This window comes from Phalacrocorax carbo, chromosome Z (genome assembly GCF_963921805.1).
Source record: "Phalacrocorax carbo chromosome Z, bPhaCar2.1, whole genome shotgun sequence".
Classification (NCBI taxonomy): domain Eukaryota; kingdom Metazoa; phylum Chordata; class Aves; order Suliformes; family Phalacrocoracidae; genus Phalacrocorax; species Phalacrocorax carbo.
The window spans coordinates 69,728,606-69,755,492 of NC_087548.1; the positions used below are offsets into that span (position 1 = coordinate 69,728,606).

Here is a 26,887-nt window from a genome sequence, read left to right on the forward strand (position 1 = left end):
ACTTTTCACCTGCATTTTTTTCTGCAATCTGCCTTCCAAGAAACAGCCGTCAGTATGAGGACATGACTGAAAAAAAGAGTCTGCTTTAATGTGCTGGTTTGGGCTGCTTGGTTATCTCCATGTTGACAGGTGCTTGTTCGTGTTTCTCTCTGGGTGCAGGCTTTTTCATTTATCAAAGCTCATTTTATTGCCTTCTGTTCCTGCTGCTTTCATCACTATGGCAGCTGAACGTTTTGTTCAATTGAGTTCTACACTTTACTGCTACCCGCAAATTTGTCTGGAGGAGCACTGTGAAACAAAGGCACAGATCACAACATCTGAGATCTACTTGTTTGTAAGAATAGTATATTTTTATAATCAGTTTAAGTACTAGCCACTAGCTAACATTTCAGCATTGCTTCATTAAAGAAGAATATTTAAACACGACGACTCTAAACCCAACATTGCTACTGTTGTGGAAGCTGACTTGTGCAATATTGGAAATATTTTTAATTAAACAGAATGCACTGCTGCCTGGGAAGCTGTATAAGTATTTATTACAAATAAAGCAGGTTAATTAGCAGAAGGGAACTGATGCGACCATAGCATAGAAAGTGTGTGTATTTAGTAGGATTTACATTTATTCCAGGGTTTTTAAATATAAGGGAACACTGTGGCTTTCAGCAGTATTTGTTACTGTGCCAGTCAGGGTGATGGGATCTGCCATCATTCTAGTGTGATTTTTCAGTATTTTTAAGGCTTATCAAAAGCATTTGTCAAAATGACACTGGTTGATAACAACAAGTTGATAAATGCTGCATTTTTATGTTAAAATGAGTGGGGCTGCCACTTGCCAAAACCCATGCAAACAACCAGAGCAGAGAAAGCCTTGAATATTTGAATGGGGGGAGGATTGTTCCTATTAGGGCTGCAATGGATGTGAAGGACTTCAGTCCCCATTTCCCCTGCAGTACATTGTATCTTCCTCCTGGCTTTTTGCACAGCCTTTAGCTGTGCACAGGGAAAGGGAAGACACTGAGAGCAGTCTGTGCCAAAGCAAATCTAGGAAGGTCCATGGTCTAAGCTGTTGCCCCTTCCCTCCTCTGCACTGCAGAAATTCTTTGGCTGCAGAAGCTACTTGTCAGTCAGCTCCACTCCCTTTGGATCCCATGTTTTCTGGAAACTGGAGCTCTTATCAGCCGTCTGCAATAGGTTTCTTATGTATTCCACTTGGTAACAGGACTGTAAATATAAATCTGTTTCTAAAGTGAACGTAGTGCTGGAGAAATATGCCAGCATGACACACAGAGAAACTGAAGCTACCCTGGTCACCTCCACCATTGGTGTAGCCCTGGTATGGGTAGAGCTTTTGTCCTGCTCCATATGTCCTGCCTCCCTCCAGGCCTCTGGGGACTGCAGTTAAACAAGAAACAACTTCTTGACAATTTGCATTTGTGTGTGGGGAGTCCCACCTGGCTTCCAGCAATGTAAAATTGCAGTGGCAACTTCATTTTGAACACCCTGACCCACACATCTGGGATTTCAGACCAGAGCAGATACCTGAGGAAGGTTCTCTGCCTCAAATTTCACATTAATGCTGAAATGTGCACAATGGGAATCCATGAGAAAGGTTTTTTGACTATTGATCTATTTTGCCTATCTATTTTGCTTGACCAGCTATCCACAGTGGCTATTCAATTCCACAAAGTAATGGATTTTTACTTCTATTGCTTCTTATGCCTGTGCCACTCCAAGATTTATCCAGTGCCCCCATCCATGAATGAATATCGAGGGAGGAGGAATGTGTACAAGCAGTTGCAAGGTTACCCCACTATCAACATGAAATATGGGCCCCGCTCCCTGAGCGTCTCACAAGGATGCTGCATCGCACCAAGCTCAGTGAGTGACTGGTGGTGAGGAACAAGAGCTTAGGTAAAACCTACTTGCTCTATTTTGGATGAGAGCTCATGGTAGCCCTGGATAAGCTGGCATTTTGTTTTCTTCAAAAGCAAGACTACAATTTCCTCCAAGATTATGGAACTATTTTCTGTTCTGTCTTGAGTGGTTGTTCTCACAGTGCCAATCAGGAAAACAGAAATTATATTTTTTATTACAGACAGCCCCAAACAAATTTTGGGAGTAGATTAAAGAAGAAAATACTGGTTAATGCTTTTTCTCTTTTGCATATTTTTGGTAGGGTTTATCCTGATTCAGCAACTATGCTGGTCACCATGGTCTGTTTCACTGGTAGCAACATTTAGTGGAATTTGTGTTAACGTGCTCACTTTGTTTGTCCTCCAAATCATTTTCCCAAGGTATCCCTCAGCTCCACATTGAGTCTCCAATTTTTATCTAACTGCTGAAAATGGGAATACTCATATGCCTCTGTATATTGGCATGGATCCTCATGATGGAACCAGCACTCAGTCAGGGCCATAATCTGTACTGAGCAAAAGGTGCTCCGAACTGTTCTGTGGGCAAGAAAGCAGCATCTCCTGGGTCATCTAGTTCTCACAGTCTCTCTTGGGCGCTTTGATGCTGTGTGTATCCCAAAGCCCAGTTCTGATAGAAGGTGCTGAAGAAAGTGCTTAGGTTACAATAAGCACACCTGTCAAGGTGTTGTGGGAGAAAGCAAAATGCTTCTGGAGTGTCGGGATACTTTTTGTAGTCCTACCTGGACTTCAACATTATGAGAACCTCACTGAGCTTTCTGAAAAGGCCTCTGATGCCCAGCTGTTGGTCTTGAAATTTGAGTTTTGGTGAGTACATTAAACTCTAAAATAAAAGCAAAGAACCCCTACCAAGGCAAAGCCAAGTTGTGCTGTTTGTTGTTGGGTCTGGAAGTTAGCAGAGACACCTTTCCCAGTAGTGGAATGCATTCGTGTTTTCTCCCTTAAGTGTGTTGTTACATTCCATGTTCAAATACATTTTGATTTGTTTGCTTTTGTTTTACATTTAGATTCTTTTATGAGTTTAAACCTAATAGACCCTTTCCATGTTAGTTACAGTATCTGTATTTAAAAGCAAAGTACCTCTTAAAGGCAATTGTTTGATGGAGAGATTGTAGATAGAAATAGAGGACAGAAATAAATTGCAAATATCCTAGGTTTGGAATATTATTTTCTCTAAAAAGGAGCTTTTCATCTGAATGGAAATGCATAAAAATCCTATTAAAATTGGTTCCACTTCTTTGAAATGTGCTGTAAGACTAATTCTGACAAAGCTGACATTTTATATGCTCCTATCATGACGTAGGAAAAATAAAAATAAATTCCCTACTATGGTCGCTATAAAACCTGGTATGAGATGAACATTACATTTGATATAGACATACTTAGTACTATGCCACTAAAAAGAGGAAAGGACTCTATCACACACTCCTTTTACTTCCACTTGACTAGATTTTAAGCTGCCTTGTAGGCTGACTACATTCTTTACTAATATCTTTCCTGGTGGAAAAGATGAACTTGTAATAATTTGTCAGATTAACCTAAAATTAATGTTTTCATTGATTTTTTTTTCCCAGTCAATGAGCTGAAAAAGGAATGAGTTATTCTCCAGAAGAACCTACACCCTGCCAGCCTTCATCTTTGCAGATGAGTTCATGAAGCACAAGCTGGACAAATCTCATGCTTTTGGGTGAGCTCCCATTACAGGTCTGAAGAGGCCTGACAAGCTGCATGCATCAAGGTAATCCAATGATCTCATCTTAATAGAAATTGCTGAATCTGTCTCCGGCCAGACCGCATATTTCAAAAGTAATCCCACACCCATCAGATCATTACTGTAACAATGCTTTTTGTTTTTTTCCCCCTCCTAAGTCACTGATCATGTGAACCTTTAATCAAGAATTTTTTTTGCATGTGATCATGTTGGATATCACTCTTTCAGCTAGTTTTGAGTACCTAGTTACAGAAAACCATAACACAGAACAAATACAACTCCATTGAAGTAGCCTCAAGAACAAATTGACACTGAGCTGTGATTTGCACTGTAAGATCAACAGTGGGATTCAGGTTTCCATATAGTAATAAATCCTGATGACTTAAGGCTGAAGCTTTTGGAACTTGAAGAGCATTTAAAGGCCTATGTCCTCTGAGAAACAAAGTAGCCAAAGGCAACATTTGCAAAAGCTCCTCAGTAATTTAGGACCCTGAGATTGACTCATTTTAAGATTTATCACAAAATTAGTTTGAAAGATTTGTCCCGGATGCTGTATATAGATTTTATACTATGAATACGAAATAAAATATATCCATATTTTTATTCACAAATGGCAACTTTATAGCTGTGCAGCTACATTCATTCACATTGTTGGGCAAAAGGGTCACAGGTAGAAGGTTCTTGTGTGTCACCTACAGTATTGCCATGCCCTGCCTGAGGTTTCACAGGCAATGCTGTGGAGAATGCTGGCCCAGCAGGGGTCCAGCCCAATTTTGCATGAAAGACTGCTTTGAGGAAAAAGCATCCTATAAGCATTCCTTTTCCTGAGGAGTCCCAGCAGAGAAGAAACTTTATTAATGGGAAATTCTGACAGGTCTTTATACAGTTTACTAACTTCCAGACAATATATTCAGACACTTCTGACTTCCTCCCTAAAGAAAAATCTGTTTTTTTTCATGAGTTAATGATTAAAGGGCCTCTAATTCATACTAAAAATTTTTTTTATAACTTCAGAAGATGCCCAGAAATCTTGCATATGGTATGAAACACAAATGAGAACACTGCACTCACATGAAAAATACTGTAGCTAGTGATGGTTGAAAACAATAAAAAAAAAGTCACAGAATACTTTAAATGTCAATGTGACTTGAATTTCACAGTATTCTGTCCTTTCTTTATTTCTGAAGTTTTTACAAAGTACCTTTTCCTCCAACCTGTTTTTATTACCAACTGCAATATAATGAAGCATATCAAAAGAACAGAAGTTTCCTTTTCATTTTAATTTCTGTTTTCTTTTGCCATTCTGTGTCTCTTAAAATCTTCTCCAACTTCTGAAATTCCAAAGCGATGGAAATACAGAAAGAGCTTTTGGTTTTTTTTTTCTTTGATAGTCTGTATTCATCCCAGACCCAAGGTATTCTATAACAATTCCAGACTGCCAAACAAAAATAGGCGTGGAAAAATAAAATTTAGAAAAAAAAAAGTTTTAGTCTTTTTCTTGTGTTCAATTCATAAAAGGAAAGAAAGAAGGAAATACATGAAAACATCAAACTTTTGACATTTAATTTTCAATATTTTCAATACCAGTGAAAGCCTGGAATGTTAAAAGTGAAACTAAATAAAAGCCATGAAAGTATTTGATGTGGTTCTTCAATTACGAAAAAGGCCACTTTTTGGTTGGGCAAACAGAGCCAGCGGTAAACATCTGACTGGCTTTAGCTGAAACACCTGCTCAATGGTAAATCAGTCCTTGTGGAGAGTACATTTTCTCCATGAATAGGAGGTGGCAATCATATCTCCTCTGCTTGCTTCAAGCTTTCCATGAGAGGTATTAGCCTCATGCAAGGCCACAGCACCTGACCTTGGTTACTATGGCAACTGGTTGTGCATGGCAGCAGCTGATGGATCGGGGTCTAACCAGGCTTGTTCATCCTTTTTGCATTTGGGCTGTCAGAGTGATCTTGTAATATGACATATCTCATAAGTTAATGTGTTTTATTCCTAAAAGGCCAAAAGACTTCTTAGCAGCTTTCAGTGTTTTTAAAAATAGCTTTCCGCTTTTTAGCCAGTCCTTCTGCTGTGTGGTGCTTTGACTACCCATCATAGCTTCAATGATCTGTTTGAAAGAGTCAAAGCTTGTAGGTTTTTTTTTTCTTTTTTTGCCAAATCTTACTATTTATTTGCTGTTACTTTACATGCAGTCAGGGCTTTTCTTGGAAACTGGAAAAATTGTGTGTGAGATCTCTTCAGCTAGGGAAAGATATACTGTCAGGGCCAGGAGAGAGGGCCAGGATCAGCAAAGGGAGGAGTAAAATCAGTGATACTCATGTACTGCTTCCTCTGGATCTGCCAGCCCTAGTGGGCCACACGCCAGTTTCCACCAGGAGGGTGGGTGGGTTGGGAGGGAAGCTTAATGTAAAAGCTGGGGTAGATGTTGTTGATAAAAACCTGTGTGTCTTAGTAAGATTTTAAAGTCATATCCTATGTTATGGGTGTGCTTTAATCTAACAAGACCTTTAAAAAATGTTCTAAACTCTCAAGCCAAACCTCTTCCAGAGTGCTTTATCTTCACCTACAAGGTTCAGCTAAGGTAGCTTCATGTGTGCATGGGTTACAGAGGAAATGCCATCTGTTCCTCTGAGGCAGCTTTAGGGCTCTTCTGTGTCACTGTGACAATGAATGCAGTGGCTGAGGGTCTGGCTTTGAGATCTTGTCTCATTTTATATGAGGTTTGTATTCAACTTGAACATGGTCCCGTCTAACTGTGCCCTGATTCCATGGTCACCTCTTGGTTTCTTCTTGTTCAGAGAAGTCTGAATGGACTAGCTGGCCATCTTGATTTGAGTTGTTTCCCATTACAATAAGAGCTCAGATGTGGTCCCTGATCAATCTGTATGATAGCCCATGTAATTTAAAATTAATTTAGTTGTCCGCCTACATTGCATTAGCACAACCACAATGTTGACCTGATTGCTCCCTGGTCCAACTCCTGGACCCATGTGGAACGAACCGTTTTAAACTTCCTGGTATATCAGAGCCATTCAACATCACTCAGGACTTGCTAGAACAATGAATGCAAAAAAACCACAATTGGCATTTTATTAACCAGAAAGATTATACTTTCAGCAACATTCCATAAAGTGGTTTATCTAGGATGTATTATCTGTTACACCCACATTTAAATTTCAACACTGATCTGTTCAGAAGCAGAAACAACTCCAGAGAAAGCAGGGATGGCATTTGTCATGTTATGCTGTTTACCACAGGAAAGTAAAAAGAAGAGCATTCCTATTCTGCCTTACCTATACTCTCTCTGTCACACTCTTGATGGGTACCTCCAATCATGTCTTTCATCAAGCTTTTGGCTGCAAATGAAGGTAAAAATACTTAGCAGAAATGCAGTGCTGTTGAGAATGCCAGATAGGTCTTTTGGGTACTTCAGGGACCAGGTCTATGTTTTTCTTCTTCTTCTTTGTCTTGCCTGTCTTACCAGACACCAAATATTTTGAACACATCTCTCTTTTCCTGAGTGCTAATGCATTGGCTAGCACAAAGTAGGTGAGATGTTTTAAATAGCCCTGCAATTATTAGTCCCTGCTGCTCAATTTTCCTCTTGCAGAGTGCTGAGCATGCTCCTTCCTCCCAGATGGTACTGGGCACTAAAAGCTCTGACTTGGGAACTGGTTCCCAGTAAACTATAAGTATTAGTGCTTCAGATTCCTGTGGCACATAGGCAGGTGTGCGGGATCTCCTGCCTGCTTGTACTGCCACAGAAGTCCTGACTTCAGGAGGATGCTCTGCGTGGATGGTTACCTGCTCCTGTGGGCTGGCTCACAGCTCTCCATGCAGAGCTAAGGCAGCACGAAGGCACCAGTGGAAGGTGGCAGGCCTGTGGCAGCACAAACCCCTCCACTTACAAAAGCCACTTCACCCTTCTCTCTCCCCCTGCCTCTCTGTCCCACAGCCGTAGGAAAGAAGTGAAAAATAAATAAATAAAAAAAATTCCGCACAGGGGTCCAAAGAGTCAGATATAAGTAAATGGGAAGTTATTACATTTGGGGACTCTTTAGAAAGGTAAGAGTCTCTAGGCTTCAATAACCCTTGAAATTCTCTCCTCTGCATTCAGGGAGGGGACGACAGTTACTCTGGCTGAAACGAACAAGAGGTGCAGTAAAATCCTCCTGTAGGCAGTTTGAGGATTTCTAACACATTTCAGAGACTGCGGAATAAGTTAAACGAAACAGTGTTGTAACTCAGATCTTAATATCTCGTTAAGTTCTATAAGCATGGGGAAGGGCAGAAAGGCAAAGAGGCAGGTGCATGTGGTTTGTTTTTTTTTTTTTCACAAAGCCTGCAAGCTAGCAATAAGCAGCTGTTACTCCTCGCAGTATTTTCTGATATGTTTCCTCACACTTCAGTAGGTTTCCTCTGCACCGTGGAAACACTAAGTCGGTGTAGTTTGCCTGTGGGTACAGATGTGAGGGGAAATCCTCTCTGTTCCCCCGCTTCTCCCTCTTCCTGATGCAGAACGTAGCAATCGGAGAAAAAAGGCATTCAAGAGGAGGAGTGAATAGCAGCAACAGCCACCCAGCTGGAGGGCTGGGAGCAGCAGCAAGCTGAACAGGAGAGAGGGCAGAGACAGGCTTCAGAGAACAGTTGCAGGAAAACACACATCCTAGAACAGCTCTGAAAGAAGCATTTGGTTAAGATTTCTCAAGCTAATCACTGCATGTTAATTACTGATAATGGCAAGATTAAAAATAATAAAAGCAATTTATTTCATTCCAAAATAATTAGTCTTAATGACACGTTTGCACAGCACTTAGCAAGACATTTTCATGGGGATCAGCCCAACACCTGTGTGTGCTTCACTTACGTAACAGCAACAGGTCCTTGTCAAACATCTGAGGGATGCGGGATCGTCGGCTTTGCTGAGAATTTGCCAGGGTTCCAGGGATCTGAGCCCTGACGTGCTCTGATCTTCTGCAGGGTTTGCAGGTGCTCATCTTTCTGCAAATGGGGATCATTTCTCTGTATTCTCCCTTACGCATGCCCTTTGTACTAGCCCTGCCCTGCATCCTGAGGAACAGGAGAGTTGTTATGGGACTTCAACAGGACGATCAGGGAATCACTGTTGGCCTTGGGATCTGCCTTTCCGGCACCTGCGGCAAGTTTTCTGCAGGCTCTGCTGTGTCACACGTTTGAGCCATAATGCTCTTCCGCTGGCTGAAAGGTGGCATTAATTGCCTTTGGGACTGTTGTGAAGTCATTTAGCTGGTGCTTAATTCAGTTTCTTTACACACAAGGAAAAGTTAATACCGCTCTTACAGTTTGTGTTCCGTCATTCCAGCACTCGGTCAAATCACTTGATGATGCAAACCGAGAGACACGGGTCTGAAATGGTAGGGATTTCTCGTCCAGGTGTCTTGAGGAATTGAAACTATCTACACAGAAATCTTGCTGAGTGAAAAAGGGCAAAATGTTATTGACATCATTATGCCCCTCCTAAAATCTAATGAGTGGTAAGTGTACTGGGAAGGCTAATGAGTCTGCGTGAGTGTTACCTACAGATATCCCTGACCGAATAGCTCTGCTTATACTATTCCTTTGTTAATGACTCTGACTTGTGCATTTGTTGCCATCTTGGCTACTGCTGTAGGATTGATAGCCGGCTTCTCATTCTCTCTTTCACTTGGGCAGTCTAAGTGACCTGAACTAGCACTGCTGGCTACCCCCTTGACCATTTCTCTGCATTTAGCTCTTGAGCACATGAACGTAGTAAAGCAAGGGGTGCAGCCTTTTTCCAGGTCTCCTCCTCAAACTGCAAATGCCTCCAATGACAGCAGCACAAATGACCTCTCAGCAGCAAGGCTGGCACGTACGCCCGTGGTTTCTGCAGGCTACGCTGAACAAGCAGCAGCACAGGATTACCTGAAGCAGGGCCTAGTCTTTGTACTGACAGAGTCCCATCAGTGTTGCTCCCTTGTGAGCTGTTTCTGGGTGGAGAAGTCGTCTGCTGCACCTGGATGAGTGGGGTGGAGACCTCTTAAATGGTGGTGGTCAGGCTTTGGGCTGCTAGGAGTAGGCAGAATGAGAGCTAGAGCGTTTTTGGCCTCGTCCTCATCCTCAGATGATTTATCATCATCATCATTATTGTTACGGTTATCATCACCTTCGTGGCGCTGCAAGGGCTTCTGGGTTGGGCCCTTTGCTCGTCATCTGCTGAGGATCCTAGGCGTCATCCTCTGGGGCGTCGCTATAGCTCTGGCCGCTGGTGGAGTTTTTGTGATCCTGTTGTACAAGAACTACAGATATTTATTTCAGGAGTCTTCCTTGTCTCTCTCTGGTTGGCTGGCTGTTGCAGCTGCACTCACCTCGCTACTGACTGGGTTTTTGGCTATCTCTGTTTCTGCTAACAGCTCCCGCTGCCAGCGAGGGGCTCTCATGTACTTGTTGCTAATGCTTCTTTGCCTAGAAATGTCTTTGGCGGTTCTGGCAAAGGTCTACTCTATTCGGATGGCTTCTGAGCTGAAAAGCACTATGGGTAACCTTGTCTATCAGTACAATGGAACGCACTCCCAGGGCCCTGGCAGCAGGGATCTGGATGTGCTACAGAGGAATCTGCAGTGTTGTGGGGTCCAGAACTACACAGACTGGCTAAAGGCAACAGCTGCTTCTCGGCATCTTCCAGGTGAGGAAGCTCGTGTCCCTGAAAGCTGCTGTAAGGAGAAGTACTCTCACTGCAGGGGTGACTTAGGCCATCGGGAGCAGCTTTTTCAGGAGGGCTGTTTAAAGAAGCTGGAACACCTGTTGCATTTTGTCATGCTCTACATATTTTGGTGCTGTATTGCGCTAAGTGTCTTGGAGCTGTTTGCTTGTATCAGCAATGGCATCCTGATGAAGTATCAGCCATTCCATGACTTTCAAATTCTGGATTAATCTAGCTTCTCGTAGGTCTGCAGGCGCTGGCAACATTGCTGAACGTGCTGCATCTTTCCGTGGTTTTGTACCACTCTGCAGTTGCACTGGAAGAAAACAACTTTTTTGTTATTATATTTGTATGTCAATAAAACTAATTGATCACTGTTGCATTTTTTTTCTTTAATGTTACAGTACTAGATCAGTTTCCCCCCAGTTCCTGTTTCATAAGCACCCTGTGTCTGAAAAACTTCATGCTGGAAGTCACAGCAGGGAGGGGAGGGTCTTCAGCATGTGCAAGCACGGAACTATTGTGTGCGAGTGGGGGGGAGGCAGTAGGTAGAGGTATGTCTTGCTCAGGGGAGAATGTTGTGAGGTCACGACCTGTACTGTTGGACCAAATCTCAACAGTCCTAGAATCTTGAAGAGTAATTAAAAAGTAGGTTCCTCCACCTTCACGCTTTTAAGGCTTTGGTATTCCTAAAAGGAGTCCTTTGGAGGAAGTTTAACACTTCTGGCCCCCCCACCCCCCTTTTCCTTTCAAACACTGGGTTAGACACTAACTTATTTGTCAGTGAAAAGAAATGCCAATTTTTGAAGTGGCATGAGGGTGCAATCTAAGTGGAGGAGATACACTTAAGAGCAGCTGAGTAACTAATAAGATGAGATACAGCAGGAGGGGTAGTTATCTCAGGACTTGCACTGGAGTAATTAATGAATTAAAGAGGAAGAAGAAAGTCTGTCTGTATTGATTCATTTACTTCATGTCAAAGCAAGGAATGAGTCAATTCTCCTTTCCTGAAAAGTTATGTGGGGTCATACGCACGCTTGAACGACAACAGCAATATGCTGCTTTTTCTTAAGGCACGTTTGCCGTACTCTTACTAAATCCTTCTCTTATCCGTTTCCTGTGGGTCTCACTCTAGTCTGCATGTGCTGAAAGGGACTGAGTCGGTATATGGGCTATCCGTGGTCTTGTCTATGTCAATGCGGTTGGTGTTTAGGGAGGTGCTGGTAAAGGCTCTGCTCCACCGGTGTTGGGCTGCACAGTGCAGTCTTGTGTAGCCTCGTATGTATGTTTGGGAAATGCTCCCAGCCTCACTACCGACCTGCAAATGGTTACTGCGGCAGCTGCATCCTTTGGTAACCGTACATAGGGAATCTCCAGGGCCTACAAGTGCACCGCATTAGGCTTTACCAGACTGGGAGCAAGGAAACTGCCTGGGTCACAAAAACCACTGGACTGGGCAGGCGTGCGGGATCTCCTGCCTGCTTGTACCGCCACAGAAGTCCTGACTTCAGGAGGATGCTCTGCGTGGATGGTTACCTGCTCCTGTGGGCTGGCTCACAGCTCTCCATGCAGAGCTAAGGCAGCACGAAGGCACCAGTGGAAGGTGGCAGGCCTGTGGCAGCACAAACCCCTCCACTTACAAAAGCCACTTCACCCTTCTCTCTCCCCCTGCCTCTCTGTCCCACAGCCGTAGGAAAGAAGTGAAAAATAAATAAATAAAAAAAATTCCGCACAGGGGTCCAAAGAGTCAGATATAAGTAAATGGGAAGTTATTACATTTGGGGACTCTTTAGAAAGGTAAGAGTCTCTAGGCTTCAATAACCCTTGAAATTCTCTCCTCTGCATTCAGGGAGGGGACGACAGTTACTCTGGCTGAAACGAACAAGAGGTGCAGTAAAATCCTCCTGTAGGCAGTTTGAGGATTTCTAACACATTTCAGAGACTGCGGAATAAGTTAAACGAAACAGTGTTGTAACTCAGATCTTAATATCTCGTTAAGTTCTATAAGCATGGGGAAGGGCAGAAAGGCAAAGAGGCAGGTGCATGTGGTTTGTTTTTTTTTTTTTCACAAAGCCTGCAAGCTAGCAATAAGCAGCTGTTACTCCTCGCAGTATTTTCTGATATGTTTCCTCACACTTCAGTAGGTTTCCTCTGCACCGTGGAAACACTAAGTCGGTGTAGTTTGCCTGTGGGTACAGATGTGAGGGGAAATCCTCTCTGTTCCCCCGCTTCTCCCTCTTCCTGATGCAGAACGTAGCAATCGGAGAAAAAAGGCATTCAAGAGGAGGAGTGAATAGCAGCAACAGCCACCCAGCTGGAGGGCTGGGAGCAGCAGCAAGCTGAACAGGAGAGAGGGCAGAGACAGGCTTCAGAGAACAGTTGCAGGAAAACACACATCCTAGAACAGCTCTGAAAGAAGCATTTGGTTAAGATTTCTCAAGCTAATCACTGCATGTTAATTACTGATAATGGCAAGATTAAAAATAATAAAAGCAATTTATTTCATTCCAAAATAATTAGTCTTAATGACACGTTTGCACAGCACTTAGCAAGACATTTTCATGGGGATCAGCCCAACACCTGTGTGTGCTTCACTTACGTAACAGCAACAGGTCCTTGTCAAACATCTGAGGGATGCGGGATCGTCGGCTTTGCTGAGAATTTGCCAGGGTTCCAGGGATCTGAGCCCTGACGTGCTCTGATCTTCTGCAGGGTTTGCAGGTGCTCATCTTTCTGCAAATGGGGATCATTTCTCTGTATTCTCCCTTACGCATGCCCTTTGTACTAGCCCTGCCCTGCATCCTGAGGAACAGGAGAGTTGTTATGGGACTTCAACAGGACGATCAGGGAATCACTGTTGGCCTTGGGATCTGCCTTTCCGGCACCTGCGGCAAGTTTTCTGCAGGCTCTGCTGTGTCACACGTTTGAGCCATAATGCTCTTCCGCTGGCTGAAAGGTGGCATTAATTGCCTTTGGGACTGTTGTGAAGTCATTTAGCTGGTGCTTAATTCAGTTTCTTTACACACAAGGAAAAGTTAATACCGCTCTTACAGTTTGTGTTCCGTCATTCCAGCACTCGGTCAAATCACTTGATGATGCAAACCGAGAGACACGGGTCTGAAATGGTAGGGATTTCTCGTCCAGGTGTCTTGAGGAATTGAAACTATCTACACAGAAATCTTGCTGAGTGAAAAAGGGCAAAATGTTATTGACATCATTATGCCCCTCCTAAAATCTAATGAGTGGTAAGTGTACTGGGAAGGCTAATGAGTCTGCGTGAGTGTTACCTACAGATATCCCTGACCGAATAGCTCTGCTTATACTATTCCTTTGTTAATGACTCTGACTTGTGCATTTGTTGCCATCTTGGCTACTGCTGTAGGATTGATAGCCGGCTTCTCATTCTCTCTTTCACTTGGGCAGTCTAAGTGACCTGAACTAGCACTGCTGGCTACCCCCTTGACCATTTCTCTGCATTTAGCTCTTGAGCACATGAACGTAGTAAAGCAAGGGGTGCAGCCTTTTTCCAGGTCTCCTCCTCAAACTGCAAATGCCTCCAATGACAGCAGCACAAATGACCTCTCAGCAGCAAGGCTGGCACGTACGCCCGTGGTTTCTGCAGGCTACGCTGAACAAGCAGCAGCACAGGATTACCTGAAGCAGGGCCTAGTCTTTGTACTGACAGAGTCCCATCAGTGTTGCTCCCTTGTGAGCTGTTTCTGGGTGGAGAAGTCGTCTGCTGCACCTGGATGAGTGGGGTGGAGACCTCTTAAATGGTGGTGGTCAGGCTTTGGGCTGCTAGGAGTAGGCAGAATGAGAGCTAGAGCTAGGGCGTTTTTGGCCTCGTCCTCATCCTCAGATGATTTATCATCATCATCATTATTGTTACGGTTATCATCACCTTCGTGGCGCTGCAAGGGCTTCTGGGTTGGGCCCTTTGCTCGTCATCTGCTGAGGATCCTAGGCGTCATCCTCTGGGGCGTCGCTATAGCTCTGGCCGCTGGTGGAGTTTTTGTGATCCTGTTGTACAAGAACTACAGATATTTATTTCAGGAGTCTTCCTTGTCTCTCTCTGGTTGGCTGGCTGTTGCAGCTGCACTCACCTCGCTACTGACTGGGTTTTTGGCTATCTCTGTTTCTGCTAACAGCTCCCGCTGCCAGCGAGGGGCTCTCATGTACTTGTTGCTAATGCTTCTTTGCCTAGAAATGTCTTTGGCGGTTCTGGCAAAGGTCTACTCTATTCGGATGGCTTCTGAGCTGAAAAGCACTATGGGTAACCTTGTCTATCAGTACAATGGAACGCACTCCCAGGGCCCTGGCAGCAGGGATCTGGATGTGCTACAGAGGAATCTGCAGTGTTGTGGGGTCCAGAACTACACAGACTGGCTAAAGGCAACAGCTGCTTCTCGGCATCTTCCAGGTGAGGAAGCTCGTGTCCCTGAAAGCTGCTGTAAGGAGAAGTACTCTCACTGCAGGGGTGACTTAGGCCATCGGGAGCAGCTTTTTCAGGAGGGCTGTTTAAAGAAGCTGGAACACCTGTTGCATTTTGTCATGCTCTACATATTTTGGTGCTGTATTGCGCTAAGTGTCTTGGAGCTGTTTGCTTGTATCAGCAATGGCATCCTGATGAAGTATCAGCCATTCCATGACTTTCAAATTCTGGATTAATCTAGCTTCTCGTAGGTCTGCAGGCGCTGGCAACATTGCTGAACGTGCTGCATCTTTCCGTGGTTTTGTACCACTCTGCAGTTGCACTGGAAGAAAACAACTTTTTTGTTATTATATTTGTATGTCAATAAAACTAATTGATCACTGTTGCATTTTTTTTCTTTAATGTTACAGTACTAGATCAGTTTCCCCCCAGTTCCTGTTTCATAAGCACCCTGTGTCTGAAAAACTTCATGCTGGAAGTCACAGCAGGGAGGGGAGGGTCTTCAGCATGTGCAAGCACGGAACTATTGTGTGCGAGTGGGGGGGAGGCAGTAGGTAGAGGTATGTCTTGCTCAGGGGAGAATGTTGTGAGGTCACGACCTGTACTGTTGGACCAAATCTCAACAGTCCTAGAATCTTGAAGAGTAATTAAAAAGTAGGTTCCTCCACCTTCACGCTTTTAAGGCTTTGGTATTCCTAAAAGGAGTCCTTTGGAGGAAGTTTAACACTTCTGGCCCCCCCACCCCCCTTTTCCTTTCAAACACTGGGTTAGACACTAACTTATTTGTCAGTGAAAAGAAATGCCAATTTTTGAAGTGGCATGAGGGTGCAATCTAAGTGGAGGAGATACACTTAAGAGCAGCTGAGTAACTAATAAGATGAGATACAGCAGGAGGGGTAGTTATCTCAGGACTTGCACTGGAGTAATTAATGAATTAAAGAGGAAGAAGAAAGTCTGTCTGTATTGATTCATTTACTTCATGTCAAAGCAAGGAATGAGTCAATTCTCCTTTCCTGAAAAGTTATGTGGGGTCATACGCACGCTTGAACGACAACAGCAATATGCTGCTTTTTCTTAAGGCACGTTTGCCGTACTCTTACTAAATCCTTCTCTTATCCGTTTCCTGTGGGTCTCACTCTAGTCTGCATGTGCTGAAAGGGACTGAGTCGGTATATGGGCTATCCGTGGTCTTGTCTATGTCAATGCGGTTGGTGTTTAGGGAGGTGCTGGTAAAGGCTCTGCTCCACCGGTGTTGGGCTGCACAGTGCAGTCTTGTGTAGCCTCGTATGTATGTTTGGGAAATGCTCCCAGCCTCACTACCGACCTGCAAATGGTTACTGCGGCAGCTGCATCCTTTGGTAACCGTACATAGGGAATCTCCAGGGCCTACAAGTGCACCGCATTAGGCTTTACCAGACTGGGAGCAAGGAAACTGCCTGGGTCACAAAAACCACTGGACTGGGCAGGCGTGCGGGATCTCCTGCCTGCTTGTACCGCCACAGAAGTCCTGACTTCAGGAGGATGCTCTGCGTGGATGGTTACCTGCTCCTGTGGGCTGGCTCACAGCTCTCCATGCAGAGCTAAGGCAGCACGAAGGCACCAGTGGAAGGTGGCAGGCCTGTGGCAGCACAAACCCCTCCACTTACAAAAGCCACTTCACCCTTCTCTCTCCCCCTGCCTCTCTGTCCCACAGCCGTAGGAAAGAAGTGAAAAATAAATAAATAAAAAAAATTCCGCACAGGGGTCCAAAGAGTCAGATATAAGTAAATGGGAAGTTATTACATTTGGGGACTCTTTAGAAAGGTAAGAGTCTCTAGGCTTCAATAACCCTTGAAATTCTCTCCTCTGCATTCAGGGAGGGGACGACAGTTACTCTGGCTGAAACGAACAAGAGGTGCAGTAAAATCCTCCTGTAGGCAGTTTGAGGATTTCTAACACATTTCAGAGACTGCGGAATAAGTTAAACGAAACAGTGTTGTAACTCAGATCTTAATATCTCGTTAAGTTCTATAAGCATGGGGAAGGGCAGAAAGGCAAAGAGGCAGGTGCATGTGGTTTGTTTTTTTTTTTTTCACAAAGCCTGCAAGCTAGCAATAAGCAGCTGTTACTCCTCGCAGTATTTTCTGATATGTTTCCTCACACTTCAGTAGGTTTCCTCTGCACCGTGGAAACACTAAGTCGGTGTAGTTTGCCTGTGGGTACAGATGTGAGGGGAAATCCTCTCTGTTCCCCCGCTTCTCCCTCTTCCTGATGCAGAACGTAGCAATCGGAGAAAAAAGGCATTCAAGAGGAGGAGTGAATAGCAGCAACAGCCACCCAGCTGGAGGGCTGGGAGCAGCAGCAAGCTGAACAGGAGAGAGGGCAGAGACAGGCTTCAGAGAACAGTTGCAGGAAAACACACATCCTAGAACAGCTCTGAAAGAAGCATTTGGTTAAGATTTCTCAAGCTAATCACTGCATGTTAATTACTGATAATGGCAAGATTAAAAATAATAAAAGCAATTTATTTCATTCCAAAATAATTAGTCTTAATGACACGTTTGCACAGCACTTAGCAAGACATTTTCATGGGGATCAGCCCAACACCTGTGTGTGCTTCACTTACGTAACAGCAACAGGTCCTTGTCAAACATCTGAGGGATGCGGGATCGTCGGCTTTGCTGAGAATTTGCCAGGGTTCCAGGGATCTGAGCCCTGACGTGCTCTGATCTTCTGCAGGGTTTGCAGGTGCTCATCTTTCTGCAAATGGGGATCATTTCTCTGTATTCTCCCTTACGCATGCCCTTTGTACTAGCCCTGCCCTGCATCCTGAGGAACAGGAGAGTTGTTATGGGACTTCAACAGGACGATCAGGGAATCACTGTTGGCCTTGGGATCTGCCTTTCCGGCACCTGCGGCAAGTTTTCTGCAGGCTCTGCTGTGTCACACGTTTGAGCCATAATGCTCTTCCGCTGGCTGAAAGGTGGCATTAATTGCCTTTGGGACTGTTGTGAAGTCATTTAGCTGGTGCTTAATTCAGTTTCTTTACACACAAGGAAAAGTTAATACCGCTCTTACAGTTTGTGTTCCGTCATTCCAGCACTCGGTCAAATCACTTGATGATGCAAACTGAGAGACACGGGTCTGAAATGGTAGGGATTTCTCGTCCAGGTGTCTTGAGGAATTGAAACTATCTACACAGAAATCTTGCTGAGTGAAAAAGGGCAAAATGTTATTGACATCATTATGCCCCTCCTAAAATCTAATGAGTGGTAAGTGTACTGGGAAGGCTAATGAGTCTGCGTGAGTGTTACCTACAGATATCCCTGACCGAATAGCTCTGCTTATACTATTCCTTTGTTAATGACTCTGACTTGTGCATTTGTTGCCATCTTGGCTACTGCTGTAGGATTGATAGCCGGCTTCTCGTTCTCTCTTTCACTTGGGCAGTCTAAGTGACCTGAACTAGCACTGCTGGCTACCCCCTTGACCATTTCTCTGCATTTAGCTCTTGAGCACATGAACGTAGTAAAGCAAGGGGTGCAGCCTTTTTCCAGGTCTCCTCCTCAAACTGCAAATGCCTCCAATGACAGCAGCACAAATGACCTCTCAGCAGCAAGGCTGGCACGTACGCCCGTGGTTTCTGCAGGCTACGCTGAACAAGCAGCAGCACGGGATTACCTGAAGCAGGGCCTAGTCTTTGTACTGACAGAGTCCCATCAGTGTTGCTCCCTTGTGAGCTGTTTCTGGGTGGAGAAGTCGTCTGCTGCACCTGGATGAGTGGGGTGGAGACCTCTTAAATGGTGGTGGTCAGGCTTTGGGCTGCTAGGAGTAGGCAGAATGAGAGCTAGAGCTAGGGCGTTTTTGGCCTCGTCCTCAGATGATTTATCATCATCATCATTATTGTTACGGTTATCATCACCTTCGTGGCGCTGCAAGGGCTTCTGGGTTGGGCCCTTTGCTCGTCATCTGCTGAGGATCCTAGGCGTCATCCTCTGGGGCGTCGCTATAGCTCTGGCCGCTGGTGGAGTTTTTGTGATCCTGTTGTACAAGAACTACAGATATTTATTTCAGGAGTCTTCCTTGTCTCTCTCTGGTTGGCTGGCTGTTGCAGCTGCACTTACCTCGCTACTGACTGGGTTTTTGGCTATCTCTGTTTCTGCTAACAGCTCCCGCTGCCAGCGAGGGGCTCTCATGTACTTGTTGCTAATGCTTCTTTGCCTAGAAATGTCTTTGGCGGTTCTGGCAAAGGTCTACTCTATTCGGATGGCTTCTGAGCTGAAAAGCACTATGGGTAACCTTGTCTATCAGTACAACGGAACGCACTCCCAGGGCCCTGGCAGCAGGGATCTGGATGTGCTACAGAGGAATCTGCAGTGTTGTGGGGTCCAGAACTACACAGACTGGCTAAAGGCAACAGCTGCTTCTCGGCATCTTCCAGGTGAGGAAGCTCGTGTCCCTGAAAGCTGCTGTAAGGAGAAGTACTCTCACTGCAGGGGTGACTTAGGCCATCGGGAGCAGCTTTTTCAGGAGGGCTGTTTAAAGAAGCTGGAACACCTGTTGCATTTTGTCATGCTCTACATATTTTGGTGCTGTATTGCGCTAAGTGTCTTGGAGCTGTTTGCTTGTATCAGCAATGGCATCCTGATGAAGTATCAGCCATTCCATGACTTTCAAATTCTGGATTAATCTAGCTTCTCGTAGGTCTGCAGGCGCTGGCAACATTGCTGAACGTGCTGCATCTTTCCGTGGTTTTGTACCACTCTGCAGTTGCACTGGAAGAAAACAACTTTTTTGTTATTATATTTGTATGTCAATAAAACTAATTGATCACTGTTGCATTTTTTTTCTTTAATGTTACAGTACTAGATCAGTTTCCCCCCAGTTCCTGTTTCATAAGCACCCTGTGTCTGAAAAACTTCATGCTGGAAGTCACAGCAGGGAGGGGAGGGTCTTCAGCATGTGCAAGCACGGAACTATTGTGTGCGAGTGGGGGGGAGGCAGTAGGTAGAGGTATGTCTTGCTCAGGGGAGAATGTTGTGAGGTCACGACCTGTACTGTTGGACCAAATCTCAACAGTCCTAGAATCTTGAAGAGTAATTAAAAAGTAGGTTCCTCCACCTTCACGCTTTTAAGGCTTTGGTATTCCTAAAAGGAGTCCTTTGGAGGAAGTTTAACACTTCTGGCCCCCCCACCCCCCTTTTCCTTTCAAACACTGGGTTAGACACTAACTTATTTGTCAGTGAAAAGAAATGCCAATTTTTGAAGTGGCATGAGGGTGCAATCTAAGTGGAGGAGATACACTTAAGAGCAGCTGAGTAACTAATAAGATGAGATACAGCAGGAGGGGTAGTTATCTCAGGACTTGCACTGGAGTAATTAATGAATTAAAGAGGAAGAAGAAAGTCTGTCTGTATTGATTCATTTACTTCATGTCAAAGCAAGGAATGAGTCAATTCTCCTTTCCTGAAAAGTTATGTGGGGTCATACGCACGCTTGAACGACAACAGCAATATGCTGCTTTTTCTTAAGGCACGTTTGCCGTACTCTTACTAAATCCTTCTCTTATCCGTTTCCTGTGGGTCTCACTCTAGTCTGCATGTGCTGAAAGGGACTGAGTCGGTATATGGGCTATCCGTGGTCTTGTCTATGTCAATGCGGTTGGTGTTTAGGGAGGTGCTGGTAAAGGCTCTGCTCCACCGGTGTTGGGCTGCACAGTGCAGTCTTGTGTAGCCTCGTATGTATGTTTGGGAAATGCTCCCAGCCTCACTACCGACCTGCAAATGGTTACTGCGGCAGCTGCATCCTTTGGTAACCGTACATAGGGAATCTCCAGGGCCTACAAGTGCACCGCATTAGGCTTTACCAGACTGGGAGCAAGGAAACTGCCTGGGTCACAAAAACCACTGGACTGGGCAGGCGTGCGGGATCTCCTGCCTGCTTGTACCGCCACAGAAGTCCTGACTTCAGGAGGATGCTCTGCGTGGATGGTTACCTGCTCCTGTGGGCTGGCTCACAGCTCTCCATGCAGAGCTAAGGCAGCACGAAGGCACCAGTGGAAGGTGGCAGGCCTGTGGCAGCACAAACCCCTCCACTTACAAAAGCCACTTCACCCTTCTCTCTCCCCCTGCCTCTCTGTCCCACAGCCGTAGGAAAGAAGTGAAAAATAAATAAATAAAAAAAATTCCGCACAGGGGTCCAAAGAGTCAGATATAAGTAAATGGGAAGTTATTACATTTGGGGACTCTTTAGAAAGGTAAGAGTCTCTAGGCTTCAATAACCCTTGAAATTCTCTCCTCTGCATTCAGGGAGGGGACGACAGTTACTCTGGCTGAAACGAACAAGAGGTGCAGTAAAATCCTCCTGTAGGCAGTTTGAGGATTTCTAACACATTTCAGAGACTGCGGAATAAGTTAAACGAAACAGTGTTGTAACTCAGATCTTAATATCTCGTTAAGTTCTATAAGCATGGGGAAGGGCAGAAAGGCAAAGAGGCAGGTGCATGTGGTTTGTTTTTTTTTTTTTCACAAAGCCTGCAAGCTAGCAATAAGCAGCTGTTACTCCTCGCAGTATTTTCTGATATGTTTCCTCACACTTCAGTAGGTTTCCTCTGCACCGTGGAAACACTAAGTCGGTGTAGTTTGCCTGTGGGTACAGATGTGAGGGGAAATCCTCTCTGTTCCCCCGCTTCTCCCTCTTCCTGATGCAGAACGTAGCAATCGGAGAAAAAAGGCATTCAAGAGGAGGAGTGAATAGCAGCAACAGCCACCCAGCTGGAGGGCTGGGAGCAGCAGCAAGCTGAACAGGAGAGAGGGCAGAGACAGGCTTCAGAGAACAGTTGCAGGAAAACACACATCCTAGAACAGCTCTGAAAGAAGCATTTGGTTAAGATTTCTCAAGCTAATCACTGCATGTTAATTACTGATAATGGCAAGATTAAAAATAATAAAAGCAATTTATTTCATTCCAAAATAATTAGTCTTAATGACACGTTTGCACAGCACTTAGCAAGACATTTTCATGGGGATCAGCCCAACACCTGTGTGTGCTTCACTTACGTAACAGCAACAGGTCCTTGTCAAACATCTGAGGGATGTGGGATCGTCGGCTTTGCTGAGAATTTGCCAGGGTTCCAGGGATCTGAGCCCTGACGTGCTCTGATCTTCTGCAGGGTTTGCAGGTGCTCATCTTTCTGCAAATGGGGATCATTTCTCTGTATTCTCCCTTACGCATGCCCTTTGTACTAGCCCTGCCCTGCATCCTGAGGAACAGGAGAGTTGTTATGGGACTTCAACAGGACGATCAGGGAATCACTGTTGGCCTTGGGATCTGCCTTTCCGGCACCTGCGGCAAGTTTTCTGCAGGCTCTGCTGTGTCACACGTTTGAGCCATAATGCTCTTCCGCTGGCTGAAAGGTGGCATTAATTGCCTTTGGGACTGTTGTGAAGTCATTTAGCTGGTGCTTAATTCAGTTTCTTTACACACAAGGAAAAGTTAATACCGCTCTTACAGTTTGTGTTCCGTCATTCCAGCACTCGGTCAAATCACTTGATGATGCAAACCGAGAGACACGGGTCTGAAATGGTAGGGATTTCTCGTCCAGGTGTCTTGAGGAATTGAAACTATCTACACAGAAATCTTGCTGAGTGAAAAAGGGCAAAATGTTATTGACATCATTATGCCCCTCCTAAAATCTAATGAGTGGTAAGTGTACTGGGAAGGCTAATGAGTCTGCGTGAGTGTTACCTACAGATATCCCTGACCGAATAGCTCTGCTTATACTATTCCTTTGTTAATGACTCTGACTTGTGCATTTGTTGCCATCTTGGCTACTGCTGTAGGATTGATAGCCGGCTTCTCGTTCTCTCTTTCACTTGGGCAGTCTAAGTGACCTGAACTAGCACTGCTGGCTACCCCCTTGACCATTTCTCTGCATTTAGCTCTTGAGCACATGAACGTAGTAAAGCAAGGGGTGCAGCCTTTTTCCAGGTCTCCTCCTCAAACTGCAAATGCCTCCAATGACAGCAGCACAAATGACCTCTCAGCAGCAAGGCTGGCACGTACGCCCGTGGTTTCTGCAGGCTACGCTGAACAAGCAGCAGCACGGGATTACCTGAAGCAGGGCCTAGTCTTTGTACTGACAGAGTCCCATCAGTGTTGCTCCCTTGTGAGCTGTTTCTGGGTGGAGAAGTCGTCTGCTGCACCTGGATGAGTGGGGTGGAGACCTCTTAAATGGTGGTGGTCAGGCTTTGGGCTGCTAGGAGTAGGCAGAATGAGAGCTAGAGCTAGGGCGTTTTTGGCCTCGTCCTCAGATGATTTATCATCATCATTATTGTTACGGTTATCATCACCTTCGTGGCGCTGCAAGGGCTTCTGGGTTGGGCCCTTTGCTCGTCATCTGCTGAGGATCCTAGGCGTCATCCTCTGGGGCGTCGCTATAGCTCTGGCCGCTGGTGGAGTTTTTGTGATCCTGTTGTACAAGAACTACAGATATTTATTTCAGGAGTCTTCCTTGTCTCTCTCTGGTTGGCTGGCTGTTGCAGCTGCACTTACCTCGCTACTGACTGGGTTTTTGGCTATCTCTGTTTCTGCTAACAGCTCCCGCTGCCAGCGAGGGGCTCTCATGTACTTGTTGCTAATGCTTCTTTGCCTAGAAATGTCTTTGGCGGTTCTGGCAAAGGTCTACTCTATTCGGATGGCTTCTGAGCTGAAAAGCACTATGGGTAACCTTGTCTATCAGTACAACGGAACGCACTCCCAGGGCCCTGGCAGCAGGGATCTGGATGTGCTACAGAGGAATCTGCAGTGTTGTGGGGTCCAGAACTACACAGACTGGCTAAAGGCAACAGCTGCTTCTCGGCATCTTCCAGGTGAGGAAGCTCGTGTCCCTGAAAGCTGCTGTAAGGAGAAGTACTCTCACTGCAGGGGTGACTTAGGCCATCGGGAGCAGCTTTTTCAGGAGGGCTGTTTAAAGAAGCTGGAACACCTGTTGCATTTTGTCATGCTCTACATATTTTGGTGCTGTATTGCGCTAAGTGTCTTGGAGCTGTTTGCTTGTATCAGCAATGGCATCCTGATGAAGTATCAGCCATTCCATGACTTTCAAATTCTGGATTAATCTAGCTTCTCGTAGGTCTGCAGGCGCTGGCAACATTGCTGAACGTGCTGCATCTTTCCGTGGTTTTGTACCACTCTGCAGTTGCACTGGAAGAAAACAACTTTTTTGTTATTATATTTGTATGTCAATAAAACTAATTGATCACTGTTGCATTTTTTTTCTTTAATGTTACAGTACTAGATCAGTTTCCCCCCAGTTCCTGTTTCATAAGCACCCTGTGTCTGAAAAACTTCATGCTGGAAGTCACAGCAGGGAGGGGAGGGTCTTCAGCATGTGCAAGCACGGAACTATTGTGTGCGAGTGGGGGGGAGGCAGTAGGTAGAGGTATGTCTTGCTCAGGGGAGAATGTTGTGAGGTCACGACCTGTACTGTTGGACCAAATCTCAACAGTCCTAGAATCTTGAAGAGTAATTAAAAAGTAGGTTCCTCCACCTTCACGCTTTTAAGGCTTTGGTATTCCTAAAAGGAGTCCTTTGGAGGAAGTTTAACACTTCTGGCCCCCCCACCCCCCTTTTCCTTTCAAACACTGGGTTAGACACTAACTTATTTGTCAGTGAAAAGAAATGCCAATTTTTGAAGTGGCATGAGGGTGCAATCTAAGTGGAGGAGATACACTTAAGAGCAGCTGAGTAACTAATAAGATGAGATACAGCAGGAGGGGTAGTTATCTCAGGACTTGCACTGGAGTAATTAATGAATTAAAGAGGAAGAAGAAAGTCTGTCTGTATTGATTCATTTACTTCATGTCAAAGCAAGGAATGAGTCAATTCTCCTTTCCTGAAAAGTTATGTGGGGTCATACGCACGCTTGAACGACAACAGCAATATGCTGCTTTTTCTTAAGGCACGTTTGCCGTACTCTTACTAAATCCTTCTCTTATCCGTTTCCTGTGGGTCTCACTCTAGTCTGCATGTGCTGAAAGGGACTGAGTCGGTATATGGGCTATCCGTGGTCTTGTCTATGTCAATGCGGTTGGTGTTTAGGGAGGTGCTGGTAAAGGCTCTGCTCCACCGGTGTTGGGCTGCACAGTGCAGTCTTGTGTAGCCTCGTATGTATGTTTGGGAAATGCTCCCAGCCTCACTACCGACCTGCAAATGGTTACTGCGGCAGCTGCATCCTTTGGTAACCGTACATAGGGAATCTCCAGGGCCTACAAGTGCACCGCATTAGGCTTTACCAGACTGGGAGCAAGGAAACTGCCTGGGTCACAAAAACCACTGGACTGGGCAGGCGTGCGGGATCTCCTGCCTGCTTGTACCGCCACAGAAGTCCTGACTTCAGGAGGATGCTCTGCGTGGATGGTTACCTGCTCCTGTGGGCTGGCTCACAGCTCTCCATGCAGAGCTAAGGCAGCACGAAGGCACCAGTGGAAGGCGGCAGGCCTGTGGCAGCACAAACCCCTCCACTTACAAAAGCCACTTCACCCTTCTCTCTCCCCCTGCCTCTCTGTCCCACAGCCGTAGGAAAGAAGTGAAAAATAAATAAATAAAAAAAATTCCGCACAGGGGTCCAAAGAGTCAGATATAAGTAAATGGGAAGTTATTACATTTGGGGACTCTTTAGAAAGGTAAGAGTCTCTAGGCTTCAATAACCCTTGAAATTCTCTCCTCTGCATTCAGGGAGGGGACGACAGTTACTCTGGCTGAAACGAACAAGAGGTGCAGTAAAATCCTCCTGTAGGCAGTTTGAGGATTTCTAACACATTTCAGAGACTGCGGAATAAGTTAAACGAAACAGTGTTGTAACTCAGATCTTAATATCTCGTTAAGTTCTATAAGCATGGGGAAGGGCAGAAAGGCAAAGAGGCAGGTGCATGTGGTTTGTTTTTTTTTTTTTCACAAAGCCTGCAAGCTAGCAATAAGCAGCTGTTACTCCTCGCAGTATTTTCTGATATGTTTCCTCACACTTCAGTAGGTTTCCTCTGCACCGTGGAAACACTAAGTCGGTGTAGTTTGCCTGTGGGTACAGATGTGAGGGGAAATCCTCTCTGTTCCCCCGCTTCTCCCTCTTCCTGATGCAGAACGTAGCAATCGGAGAAAAAAGGCATTCAAGAGGAGGAGTGAATAGCAGCAACAGCCACCCAGCTGGAGGGCTGGGAGCAGCAGCAAGCTGAACAGGAGAGAGGGCAGAGACAGGCTTCAGAGAACAGTTGCAGGAAAACACACATCCTAGAACAGCTCTGAAAGAAGCATTTGGTTAAGATTTCTCAAGCTAATCACTGCATGTTAATTACTGATAATGGCAAGATTAAAAATAATAATAGCAATTAATAAGGCTTATTAATATCTATGTGGAATCGAAACATGAATATATGGTTAAACTGCTTCATAGAAGGACCGATAGCTTGATTTATCTAAAGGAAAAGAATTATTTTGTTAGGAGTGAGTAATTCTTAAAAAAAAGGAGAAGGAATATACCAAAGCAGAAAAGGACAATAGCTGTTTCCTTATGTAACATAGCAGAAGGAAGCATTTCTTTCCGTTTTCTTGATACAGGATGCCTGTAGCCATTAATAAAATTCATCTTGTTAGGTGCTGCAGTTGGATCTTTATGGTTTTGTGGTACCTTGACACATAAATGTTTTGTGATGTAAAGTTATTTTTATGACATTCCAAAGATGTAATGAAACTGAAGTGACAGCAGCTGGCCCAGGAAGAAATTGAATTTGTTGAAGAAAGAAAGGTGGAATAGTGGAATAGATGTCGAGCCTTCTTACCATCTGCCTTTCTTAAGGGTGATATTTTTCTTCTCAGATCAATTCTTATCACTTACACTTTCTTCACAGGTTCTGAGCTAGAATGTCTTAAAAAAGTGGAATGCATGTATTTTTCACTACTAAGTGGAAAGAAGCAATTTCAAGGTTGTTAAAGAGGAGAATTACTAATGTGGATGTCCTCATCTGCTCTCTAGTCTGCTAAAAGTTTAGGTCATGCATGGCTCCCTCTACTCCTACTATACTAAGAAAATTATAAGATAAAAATGAAATAATAAAAACATCTCTGGGAGT

At 44.9% G+C, this 26,887-nt stretch overlaps 4 protein-coding genes across 4 annotated transcripts; all 4 read left to right on the forward strand.

Moving 5' to 3' along the window:
- The first annotated feature begins 9,732 nt into the window (after positions 1-9,732).
- LOC135310678 (tetraspanin-3-like) lies at positions 9,733-10,581 on the forward strand. Its single transcript, XM_064439554.1, has one exon. The coding sequence runs from the start codon at positions 9,733-9,735 to the stop codon at positions 10,579-10,581; it is 849 nt and encodes a 282-aa protein (XP_064295624.1).
- A 3,583-nt stretch (positions 10,582-14,164) lies between these two features.
- On the forward strand, positions 14,165-15,019 carry LOC135310679 (tetraspanin-3-like). Its single transcript, XM_064439555.1, has one exon. The coding sequence runs from the start codon at positions 14,165-14,167 to the stop codon at positions 15,017-15,019; it is 855 nt and encodes a 284-aa protein (XP_064295625.1).
- Positions 15,020-18,602: 3,583 nt separating this feature from the next.
- On the forward strand, positions 18,603-19,451 carry LOC135310680 (tetraspanin-3-like). The gene has a single exon (XM_064439556.1). It carries the CDS (start codon positions 18,603-18,605, stop codon positions 19,449-19,451), a length of 849 nt encoding a protein of 282 aa, XP_064295626.1.
- A 3,583-nt stretch (positions 19,452-23,034) lies between these two features.
- Positions 23,035-23,880, forward strand: LOC104039818 (tetraspanin-3). The gene has a single exon (XM_009513431.2). The coding sequence runs from the start codon at positions 23,035-23,037 to the stop codon at positions 23,878-23,880; it is 846 nt and encodes a 281-aa protein (XP_009511726.2).
- Positions 23,881-26,887: the final 3,007 nt, after the last annotated feature.